The sequence below is a fragment of the Ruditapes philippinarum genome, unplaced genomic scaffold, assembly GCF_026571515.1.
Source record: "Ruditapes philippinarum isolate M1 unplaced genomic scaffold, ASM2657151v2 ctg717_1_1_1_1, whole genome shotgun sequence".
Taxonomy (NCBI): domain Eukaryota; kingdom Metazoa; phylum Mollusca; class Bivalvia; order Venerida; family Veneridae; genus Ruditapes; species Ruditapes philippinarum.
Window position 1 is genome coordinate 145,997 of NW_026858165.1, and position 12,153 is coordinate 158,149.

Below are 12,153 nucleotides of genomic sequence, written 5' to 3' on the forward strand. Positions count from 1 at the left end.
ACTAAATGGCAGATAAATAAATTCATGAGATGTTTAACATGTTCAAAGCTGTTCACAATACAATATCCATTAACAATTATACAAGTTCAAGGGAAGCTGCTCGTCGTTATATTTTGCCTCTCACTAACAGCTGTTCAAATGTATTATTTATTGAAAATTTAGTGCTTAACTGCTGATGACAGCTTGTACGTATTTGTTCTGGACGGTTATTTAAACCAACGATATTGTGACAAAAAATAGAACAGCCATGTATGTCCCATTTTCGATTTCACATAGTAATAACACAAATTTATACGTTTTTATTTTGATGTAGATAAACATATGTGTCTTATTGTAACATCCATTGAACAATGGTTTAAAATTACATGTACATGTGTATTAGTGTTTATAAATAACTTGTATTTCATTTGGAAATATATGAAATAAGCAGCCTATTTTCACTATTATAATTATATAAGCGTACATGTACACATTTTGCATTTGCAAGGATAAATCATGTAAGTAAATATCAGTGTTTATATATGTCTTTAATACTCGAATTCGAGAAGTTGACAGAAATAGATAGATGTGTAGTAATGATATATCGGTTGCAGTTAAATGGATTTATTAACATTAAAAAGTCATTAAAGTTTATCACGTGACTTCACCAAGATTGATCTGTGGACGAATGACCTTTACTGCGTTAGTTCAATTAAATGTGAAGATTGCAGTTATCACAAGGTTAACATGGGTTTATCAGTTTATACCGGTGTTTATGTTATGATAAAGTACTGTCTACTGTATAAATGTACATGTTGATATATTGTAAAATTCAACATGTATTCCGATTATCACGAAATTGCAACTACTCTGGTGTGACGTGGGTTTTATTGCTCGGATATTAATTGTTATATATTAATTTTTATCAAAATATGTGATATTTCTTAAATACAAAATGTGAAGGTGCAAAAGTATTTTAGATCGTAACAATAAGTTTAGATGTACATATAATATAGATCGACACTGCAGGAGAGTCGTTTTTCATTTGTGATACAAGAATTCAAAATCAACTTGAAAATATGGTGGCTACTGCTAAACTAGCTTCAACTTTCATTTTGTTTGGACTTTCTGTACTAAGTGGAGTTATTTCCTGCATTACGGTAAAATGCTTGGTGCTGAAACTTGGAACTTCAACAAAATTCACTGGTGCAATCAGTCTTCTGAATTGCTTTTCCGGTGGCGTTTTCTTCGCTACTTCCGTTTTAAGTTTACTTCCGGAAGCGCGCGAAAGCATGGAACATGCATTGGAGGGTTTTGAGTATAGTTCAGAGTATCCTTTCACCGAACTGGCAATGTGTATTGGATTTTTCATGATTCTAATGCTTGAGCATATTGCTCACAAGTGTTGCTCTTCTAATACGACAACTCGCCCAATTCGTCCAGAAAATGACCCCAGATCAAAAGAACGAAATTCCATGTCAGAATCAGCCCGTGCAGATATGACAGTAGGTTACAGGAGAGTGAGCGGGAAAAGATACAATGGACTAAATACAAAAGACCCTATACAAGTAGCAAGTGATTTAGAAGATTCTTCGTACCATGACGACATGACGTATCAAACGTATGGCGCGGTGGACGAATCGGTCGACAGCCCGTCAAATAGACCTTATTCAGAAGTTAGAAATGATTCTGCAAATTCTAAAATGAGAGAAGTTGTATTCCAAGACAGTGATAGAATTCTAATAAGAAATGCAAAAGTTCCAAAAGAAGTTAAAATCAAATCAACAAATGAAGCTCTTACAGAAGTTAGAGATTCCGCAGACGATAATCGTGATCCTACAAGGTCAAGGTTACGAGGTCTTGTGCTATTAATAGCATTATCTTTACACATGATTTTTGACGGTCTCGCGCTTGGGCTTCTAAAAGATGATTCTAAAGTTTACGAGCTTCTAGCAGCCCTGTGTTTACACAAAGTTCTTGTATTCTTCACAATCGGGGTTCAAACTTTAGAGCTACTTGCCTCCGTCAAGAAAACCATTTGTGTCATTGTAGTTTTCGCTTTAATGAGTCCATGTGGTGTTATTATAGGTGAAAGTATTAATCTTTCTGGCGAATCAGAAGCAAAAGATTTATCGTCTGCCATATTGCAGGGCTTTGCAACCGGTACTTTTCTTTTTGTCACGTTCTTCGAGATTTTACAACGTGAGTTGGGATCCGGTGACCATGACATTTTTAAAGTATTCACGACTATTTTCGGATTTGCGCTTATTGCTTGTACACGGTTGCTTGAACACGAAGAATAATACAAATTAACTTGTAGAAAGTTTAAATGAACCAGTCAGCTTATTTCGTTTTAGTCAATAAATACATCAATATGATAATGTCTCATTAATATATGTAAAATTTGCATGTTCATTAGTGTGCATAATGCCTTATATAGTTACTTTAAAATTGTGAAAAAGGAAGCGCGATATTAACATTTTTATATAGTACAATTTACTACTCAGTTTTTTCCTTAATTTGATGAAAACAAAACTGTCCAATTGCGATATTTCAACAAAACATTTTGTTCGTCTATAGTAACTTGGAATGTTTTAGGATAAGAGTTGACTTTCCGGATTTCCAAACGAAGCTTTGAACGTTTGTTGAAATATATTGTTGTGTAACACTGATCAAAGAAATCTCCAAATGTGAGAATGGCATATCTTCCAGTTGTAAAGCTGGGATTTTTGGATTTTTTCTAATTCTGATGGGGCCTTCATTTTCAGTTACAGCGGGTTGAGGGTAACAGAACATACGTGACTATTTTTGTATTTAGTGCACGTGTTTATAGTGTAACATGAAGACATTATTTTTATAAAATATATTTTGTTAAAACAGTTACAATGTAACTACATGTTTACATATTTTTTTTAATATATATTCATCATACATTTTGCAATTCTTCTTGTATAATGTGTAAAATACATGTAATAAAATTGAAAAAAATGCTTTATGTCGCGGTTAAACCACAATATTATGTCGTATAAACTAACATTCATTAATTATTGTTTCCTTTCTTTGACAAAAAAAAATAAAAAAATAAATATAAATTCGCTTGTGTATTAAAATAATTTATTTTTCGAGTACAGTTTCTTGATTTGCCAGAACTTGTTTGTACATGTTTGTAAAACATTGGTTTGTAGAAGTTTATGCTCAGTCCTACGAAAGACCGGTAGGGCCATTTCACATTTCAACTTCACGAATTCCCGATTTCATCTTCATGAAATCACGATTTCAACTTTATGAATTTACGATTTCAACTTTCAACTTCATGAATTCAACTTCGTGAATTCACTATTTCAACTTCAAGAATTCACGATTCCAACTTCAAGAAGTCACGATTTCAACTTTCAACTTCATGAAATCAACTTCGTGAATTCACTATTTCAACTTAAAGAATTCACGATTTCAACTTCATGAAGTACGAATCGTGGGTTTGTGAAGTTGAAATCGGGATTCATGAAGATAAAACCGGAAATTCATGAAGTTGAAATGTCCCAACCGGTCTTTCGTACAATACATGTTGACTGTTTCGTTTTAATGTATTCTAATCATGAGCTTGGTCGAAGTGTTTATATAATGGGGACATGGGACATATTCGAACTTTAGCACCAGTAGAATTTATTAATAATACATGAATACATATTATGTCGAAATTATTTGATAGTTTTGTCAATATATTTCGTTATTTTTTGACAGTAGAATAATAGCAAGTTTCTGAATGTTAACATGTTTATACGAAACCTACATTAAGGTGGCTTTGTGACTGTCCAAAGGGAGATTTGAAAATAAAATTGAAAAACAAAGATTTGAAAACCGTCACAAAAATAGAAAAGAATTTTGAATAAATTTACCGAGAAATCCGTTTCATAGTTAATGATTGCACTGTGTGAAATTGCACGTGTGAGAGGAGTTGCCCGGATTATCAACTGCTTTACATTTTCATTAAATGACCCTGGATGTGATTTCGGGTGTATAGAGCCAAATATAGATAACATAGAAACAAGCAATTAACATATACTCAACCAAAGAAGAAACCTGACATTTTTAATGGTGCAATATCTTTTTCAGTCGTCCGTTCACACTTTTTCGTTAACACTCCAGCCGTTGTATTTTTGCCTCAATCCTCATCAAACTTTGTCAGGATGCTTATCTAGGTAATAGCTCAAATGAGTTCGAACATGGATCATCTAGAATGAAAAACTAGGTCACATGAGCTAAAAATAGAAAAATCGTGTTAACACTCTAGTGGCTACTGTTATGATCCAAATATCCTGGAAATTGGTCTGAAATTTTGTTTTGATGATTTTTAGGTCAAGTTCGAATATGTGTCACCTGGTTTCAAAAACTAGGTCACACCGCCCAAAAATGGGAAAACCTTGTTAACACTCTAGTGGTAAAATTTTTGACTCAATTATCATCAAACTTGGTCAGGATGCTTGTCTAGATAATTGCTCGGATGAGTTTGAACATGGGTCATCTTGGATGAAAAACTAGGTCACAGGAACTAAAAATAGAAAAATCTTGTTAACACTCTAGTGGCTACTGTTTTAATCCAAATATCCTGGAAATTGGTCTGAAAGTTTGTTTTGATGATTTCTAGGTCAAGTTCGAATATGGGTCACCTGGGGTCAAAATCTAGGTCACACTGCTCAAATATGGATAATCCTTGTTAACACTAGTGGTCACATTTTTGACTCACCTGTCATGAAACTTGGTCTGAGAATGCTTGTCTAGGTAATTGTTCGGATGAGTTCGATGGGTCAGGTGAGCGATCTAGGGCCATCTTGGCCCTCTGGTTAACATTGGCATCTAATAAAAACACATTTATCTCATATCCGTAGATTTTCGATACACAATATGTGTGTAAACTCTAGCAAACTTGATATTTACCGAAACTGGGTAGTCTTCAAATAGCCGCTATCGCACGTGACGCCGTGCTTAATGAATAGAACGCAAAAGTATGTGAGCAAAAGCTCTATAAATTCACCAAGTGATTACCCAGTATAAATTACCATTGACATTTGATGGTTACAAAATGCCACGTTTATCAGAGGCCGAAAGCTGACGTATCTGCCGTTGACGTTAGCAGGACATTTAACTGCAGTCGCAACACAGTACATGAGCTTGTCAGGCGCTTAAGGCTAACAGGTGATGTGCATGATCGTCCTAGGTCAGGTAGACCAAGAGCAACTGGCCAAAGGGACGATCGGTACATCGGTTTTGACGCACTTACGTCACAGATTCCAACCTTCGACTTTGGCGGCAATGTGTGCTCACAAACAATTAGAAATCGGCTACGTGAACAAATCGCCGGATTAGAGCGCGGCGCCAATACACAGGTAGTATTTTGACATTACGTCATCGGCAGGCACGTTTACGCTGGGCGTGTTTACATCGTCGTTGGCGTAGACGAGACTGGAACAGAGTCTTGTTTTCAGATGAATCCAAATTCGACTTGACCAACGCTGACGGTCGCCAACGTAGACAGGGTGTAGGATTTACTCCTGTTTGTGTCAGAGAGCATAATAGTTTCGGGTGCGGGGGAGTTATGGCTTGGGGTGGTATTATTGGGGGGCAAAAGACTAGACTCTTAGTCATTCGAGGCAACTTAAATGCCCAAAGGTATATAAATGAAGTTTTGAATGCAGAAGCCATTCCTTTCATGCAAAGGAATGCTCCAGTCGTATTTCAGCAGTACAATGGACGCCTGCATGTTGCAAGAATAACGCAAGCTCGCCTTGCAGCGATTTACGTAAACGTCATGCATTAGCCGGCAAATTCTCCGGACATGAATCCTGTGGAGCACATTTGGGACGAACTGGAGAGACGTGTCGACCGTCGTCGTCATGCACCTCGCACTGTAAACGAGCTAGCAATTGCCCTTGTCAGGGAGTGGAACAACCTCCCTAATCAACCGGTACGCGCTTCGTGCAAAATATATTTCAAAAGTGCTTAAGAATTTATGTTACAGAGATGATTCCGTTTATTTCAGATACATGTACATGTAATAATTTAATCTCACAAAGTCGGGACTGGGTATTTCTGATATGTTCAAGAGGGCAACTGGAAAAAAATCTCCATTTCCAAGTAAAATATATTCAATATTCACTCAAAATATATATATATATAACATGTTTTTAAATTAAGTATAAGTCGCCAATTGTATATAATAACATTACCATAACATCACAAAAATGTGAGAGCTTTGTAACATCTTAGAAGGAAAGTAAAACTCTCACTAAGTTATAACAGTGTGATATGACTTTTATCTCACTGATACAAAACACAGGAAAACGTACAAAAACAAGCCAGGACGTACAGGATAGCCTAGTTAGGTCTTGTTTTATGGATTTTATTTCCTGGGTGCCATTTTTGAGAGAAGTAACCTTTGGTGTTATTAAAAAACGCACACAATTTTATGAGACGAGTTACATGCTGACTTGAATATGGCGGTGATGTTGGTAGTTTGACCTCCAGATCACGGCAGAAACCCATATTGAATTCATCAGAGCACAGTTCAGCCACCGCATTGTTTCTGAGCAGGCTGTCAATTGGTTTACCAGTACTAGCTGCCTTCAGTACTAGTACTTCGTGCGGCGCGATGTCGCGATGTCACCCTGTCGCTTCGCTTATAAATCATTTCTTCGATTTGATTCGAGCGATAATGTGACATCGCGACAACACGCTGCACGACCACGCGCCGTTTGGCTAGCATCGTTAGACAGGGCGACAAGATGAAAGTCCGACAACGCTAGCGACAACACGACACACAAAAGCGTTCAAAATCAGCCACCATACCTTTCTGTAGAAAATATGTAGAGTTAAATCATATACATACACAGTGCGTTAACTGGAGTGCAGATATTACTTACCCACACTGCAGAGCATGCCCATTAAAAGGCTCATTTTTTTCTGGGGTTTACTTATTGTGACGACAAAGAAAGGGATAGCGATAGAAATATCATAAAATTATTCAGATACTCGTTCATTTGTTACTTTTTTATGGGATTTCATATTGTGAAAACAGGGAACGTGAAGTTTGGCAACGTTCTGGGATTCCTTATGTCGTAAACATATCTCTCTGAAAGTACAAAGCCTATAGCTAAGATATTTGGCATGTAGAATCACCTTGTGGTCCTCAACAAAAGTAGAGCTAGAGTAGTATTAATCATGTCCCTTAGGTCACTTTTGTATATAGGCTTGTATAGGAAAATTAATTCATTTTTCCACTAAAACTGCAATGCTTAATTGTTGGAGCTTCACACTATCATATCATACCATAGTCCTTGAATTGCTGAAAAGTCGCCTTTTCACCCAACGAAATAAACTACCGCTTTATATACGATAATGAATAAAAATTGTAAGAATCGGCGAAAAAAACTATATTATTATATTATTCTACTTTTGATCATGATTTCTGCAAGCGTTATTAAGACTCACTGTTGTGAGTTTAATCCCCTTTGATTGTATGTTCATCTGCCCGCGATAATTGGAATTTGTGATAACTCAAAATGTACTGAAAACATTTTCTTACAACTGTAAATGTGGATAGATGGCAGATTGAAGATTATTTTTTTGTTTTCTGAGAATAAAATTTGGTTGTTATTGTAACAAATGACTTGAAATATTGCAAAAATTCCAATATTTAATTTGAAATGATAAAATGCATGATGTTATATTAGTGCATTAGTCCCTTTTGATACTGTTTGTATATTCGTTACAATTATGGTAGTTTAGCGCGGAGGAAGGTAGTATAGTACTGGTGTAACTCTCCAGGAAAGATGGTTAGGAACCTACCCGCCTATAAGACTGAAATACTGTTGGGAAAAGGCGTAAAATGAAACAAACAAACAAACAATTATAATAATAAATCAAACTTATTTTGTTCATTTTGAATACTGTTTTGAATGTTCCAAAAAAATTCATTTAATATTCTTAGCTCTTGCAAGCCTTCCAAAGTTCATGATGGACACTGTCGTTTGTCCGCACATTCATCTATGACATACATGTGTACAATTCTGGTAAAATCCAATTAACCATTGAAAAGTTGTTAAGAATATCTGGTCATCAGATGTCTACAAGTTCATCGTATTTGCTGCATTTCTTGCTTGGACGCCCTTTGATGCTTTGTTGTTATAACATGATATACAGTTTGCCGCGAAACATGTAACGGACACTTTGAACAATAAAGTCGATGAAAGTTTTGTTTTGGCTTATTTACATATGGATTTTTATATTTCTTGCCATGAGTAGTTGTTGATATTTGTAGAAAATGAGTAGCATTATAGGTGAAAAAGAAAATGTACATGCTTTGATATTGTTTATTTCATGTAATATTTTTTTACTGTAGTGACACAAAAAGGAAAATGTTGTACTACTGTCATGTAACATTACATTTACAAATCTTGTAAGTCGTATTTGTATTGGAATTACTTTCCTTACACGATAGGCATCAGTGAAAGCATTTTTAATTTAATATCTGGCCCCTCTCTCATGAACAGTGCATTCGATAAGTGTAATTATGCAAATTTAAATGAATTACAAAACATCCAGAATAATGTACATTAGTTCTTAATCTAAACAGAAAATGACATGTGCGCAGGAATGATTTGGTAAGGTATCTGTAATGAGCGCATTTCTTTCGCGCGGAGCTTCTCAATTGCTGCATTGCAGCAACATTTGTACCTGTTATTACTTGCAATACTTTGTTGATTGCTTGTTTCTATCATAAAATTTGAATGTGATTTATATTTGGCCTAATACACCCGAAATCACATCAAAAATAAAAAAAAAAAACAGTCAGGGTAATTTCATGAAAATGTACAGCAGTTGATATTCCGGGAAACTTCCTTTCTATTTTTGTGACAGTTGTCAATTCTTTGATTTTCAATTTGACATTGTATTTTCAAATCTCCCTTTGGAACGTCACAAAAACATGCAAAGCCACCTTACTTTAAGTTGCGCATCAACATGTTATCATTCAGAAATATTGCTCTAACATTACTGTCAAACAACAAAGAAATGTATTCGACAAAACTATCAAATAATTTCGACATTATGTATATACATGTATTATTAATAAATTCCACTGGTGCTAAAGTTCGAATATGTCCCATGTCCCCATTATATAAACACGTCGACCAAGCTCGTGATTAGAATAAATTAAAACCAACCAGTCAGCAGGATTGACCACAAACTACTACATATACATACGAGTACAAGTGCTGACAAATCAAGAAAAAAATAAAATATTTACACAATGAAGTGGAAATAAATGTTTTTGTTTTATTATTTTTTTTCATTGTAAAATAATAAAACAATGAGAAATGAATGTTTATTTGTACCGACATAATCTTGTAGCTTTAAAGCGACAAAGATTTTCAATTTTATTACATGTACAGTATCTTACACATTATACAAGAAGAATTACAAAATGTATGACGAATATATATGAAAAATTAGGCAAAGTTACATTTTAACTGTTTTAACAAAATATATTTGAGCTGCGCCATGACAAAACCAACATAATGGGTTTGCGAGCAGCATGGATCCAGACCAGCCGGCGCATCCGCGCAGTCTGATCAGGAGCCATGCTGCTCGCTTACAAAACCTATAACAAGTAGAGAAGTGGTAGCGAACAGCATGGATCCTGATCAGACTGCGCGGATGCGCAGGCTGGTCTCGATCCATGCTGGATGCAAACGCATTACGTTCGTTTTGTCGTGACGCGGCTCATTTTATAAAAATAAGGTATTTATGTAACACTAGCACTTTATACAAAAATAGTCACGTATGTTCTGTTACCCTCAACCAGCTGTAACTGAAAATGAAGGCCCCATCAGAATTTGAAAAATTCCAAAATGCTAGCTTCACAAATGAGAGAGAAATGTCATTCTCACAATCGGAGGTTTCTTTGAGCACTGATAAATAAATATATTACAACAAAAATTCAAAGCTTCCTCTTTTACAATTTTAAAGTAACTATATAAGGTTTTGATTAACAAAATATGCACACTAGCATACATACAAATTACATACATATATTAAGGATACATTATTATTTTTGCTCTGAAATTGGACTAAAACAAAATAAGCTAACTGGTTCATTTAAACTTTCTACAAATTAATTCGTATTATTCTTCGTGTTCAAGCAACCGTGTACAAGCAATAAGCGCAAATCCGAAAATAGTCGTGAACACTTTAAAAATGTCATGGTCACCGGATCCCAACTCACGTTGCAAAATCTCGAAGAACGTGACAAAAAGGAAAGTACCGGTTGCAATACCCTGCAATATGGCAGACGATAAATCTTTTGCATCTGATTCTCCAGAAAGATTAATACTTTCACCTACTATAACACCACATGGACTCATTAAAGCGAAAACTACAATGACACAAATGGTTTTCTTGACGGAGGCAAGTAGCTCTAAAGTTTGAATCCCGATTGTGAAGAATACAAGAACTTTGTGTAAACACAGGGCTGCTAGAAGCTCGTAAACTTTTGAATCATCTTTTAGAAGCCCAAGCGCGAGACCGTCAAAAATCATGTGTAAAGATAATGCTATTAATAGCACAAGACCTCGTAACCTTGACCTTGTAGGATCACGATTATCGTCTGCGGAATCTCTGACTTCTGTAAGGGCTTCATTTGTTGATTTGATTTTAACTTCTTTTGCAACTTTTGCATTTCTCATTAGAATTCTATCACTGTCTTGGAACACAATTTCTTTGGTTTTAGAATTTGAAGAGTCATTTCTAACTTCTGAATAAGGTCTTTTTGTCGGGCTGTCGACCGATTCGCCCACCGCGCCATACGTTTGATATGTCATGCCGTCATGGTACGAAGAATCTTCTAAATCACTTGCTACTTGTATAGGGTCTTTTGTGTACACCCCTTTATATCTTTTCCCGCTCACTATCTTGTAACTTACTGCCACATCTGCACCGGCTGATTCTGACATGGAATTTCGTTCTTTTGATCTGGGGTCATTTTCTGGACGAATTGGGCGAGTTGTCGTATTAGAAGAGCAACACTTGTGAGCAATATGCTCAAGCATTAGAATCATGAAAAATCCAATACACATTGCCAGTTCGGTGAAAGGATACTCTGAACTAAACTCAAGACCTTCCAATGCATGTTCCATGCTTTCGCGCGCTTCCGGAAGTAAACTTAAAACGGAAGTAGCGAAGAAAACGCCACCGGAAAAGCAATTCAGGAGACTCATTGCACCAGTGAATTTTGTTGAAGTTCCAAGTTTCAGCACCAAACATTTTACCGTAATGCAGGAAATAACTCCACTTAGTACAGAAAGACCAAACAAAATGAAAGTTGAAGCTAGTTTAGCAGTAGCCACCATATTTTAAATTCGATTTTGAATTATTGTATCACAAATGATAAACGACTCTCCTGAAGTGTCGATCTATATTATATGTACATCTTAATTATTGCTTCGATCTGAAATACTTTTGCATCTTCACATTTTTTATTTAAGAAATGGATAAAAATTAATATATAACAAATAATATCCGAGCAATTAAACCCGCGTCACACTAGAGCAGTTGCAATTTCGTGATAATCAGAATACATGTTGAATTTTACAATTTATCAACGTGTACATGTGATAAACCCGTGTTAACCTTGTGATAACTGCAATCTTCACATTTAATGGAACTAACGCAGTAAAGGTCATTTGTCCGAGGATCAATCATGGTGAAGTAACGTGAAAATTTTTAATGACTTATTAATGTTAATAAATCCATTTAATTGCAACCGATATATCATTTTATTCTACACATCTATCTCATTCTGTCGAATTCGAGAAGTATACATACATGAAAAATCCATTCAAATACACAATATAAATTCGTTTATAAATACATGTATAATGGTCAACATTTCACGTTATTTTCAAATGACTTTCACATTATTTATAAACAACAATATGAACATGTACATTAAACTATTGTTCAATGGATGTTACAATAAAACACATGTGTTTATCTACATCAAAGTACAAACGAATACTAACGCATTAAATTATTTTATTACGATGCCAAATTGAAAATGGGAAAGGAAATGTACATGATCATTTTAAGGTTGTTCTATTTTTTAACACTACGTGTATACCG

The 12,153-nt window shown here is 35.2% G+C and overlaps 2 protein-coding genes across 2 annotated transcripts; one reads left to right on the plus strand and one right to left on the minus strand.

The window, feature by feature from the left end:
- Window positions 1–568: 568 nt before the first annotated feature.
- Window positions 569–3,023, plus strand: LOC132752352 (zinc transporter ZIP1-like). The gene has a single exon (XM_060742664.1). The coding sequence runs from the start codon at window positions 1,059–1,061 to the stop codon at window positions 2,280–2,282; it is 1,224 nt and encodes a 407-aa protein (XP_060598647.1). The 5' UTR covers window positions 569–1,058; the 3' UTR covers window positions 2,283–3,023.
- A 6,347-nt stretch (window positions 3,024–9,370) lies between these two features.
- LOC132752353 (zinc transporter ZIP1-like) lies at window positions 9,371–11,937 on the minus strand. Its single transcript, XM_060742666.1, has one exon. The coding sequence runs from the start codon at window positions 11,379–11,381 to the stop codon at window positions 10,158–10,160; it is 1,224 nt and encodes a 407-aa protein (XP_060598649.1). The 5' UTR covers window positions 11,382–11,937; the 3' UTR covers window positions 9,371–10,157.
- Window positions 11,938–12,153: the final 216 nt, after the last annotated feature.

Excerpts from the sequence above, each read along its gene's own strand:
- LOC132752352 (XM_060742664.1), top strand. The coding sequence starts at position 1,059 with ATGGTGGCTACTGCTAAACTAGCTTCAACTTTCATTTTGTTTGGACTT.
- LOC132752353 (XM_060742666.1), bottom strand. The coding sequence starts at position 11,381 with ATGGTGGCTACTGCTAAACTAGCTTCAACTTTCATTTTGTTTGGTCTT.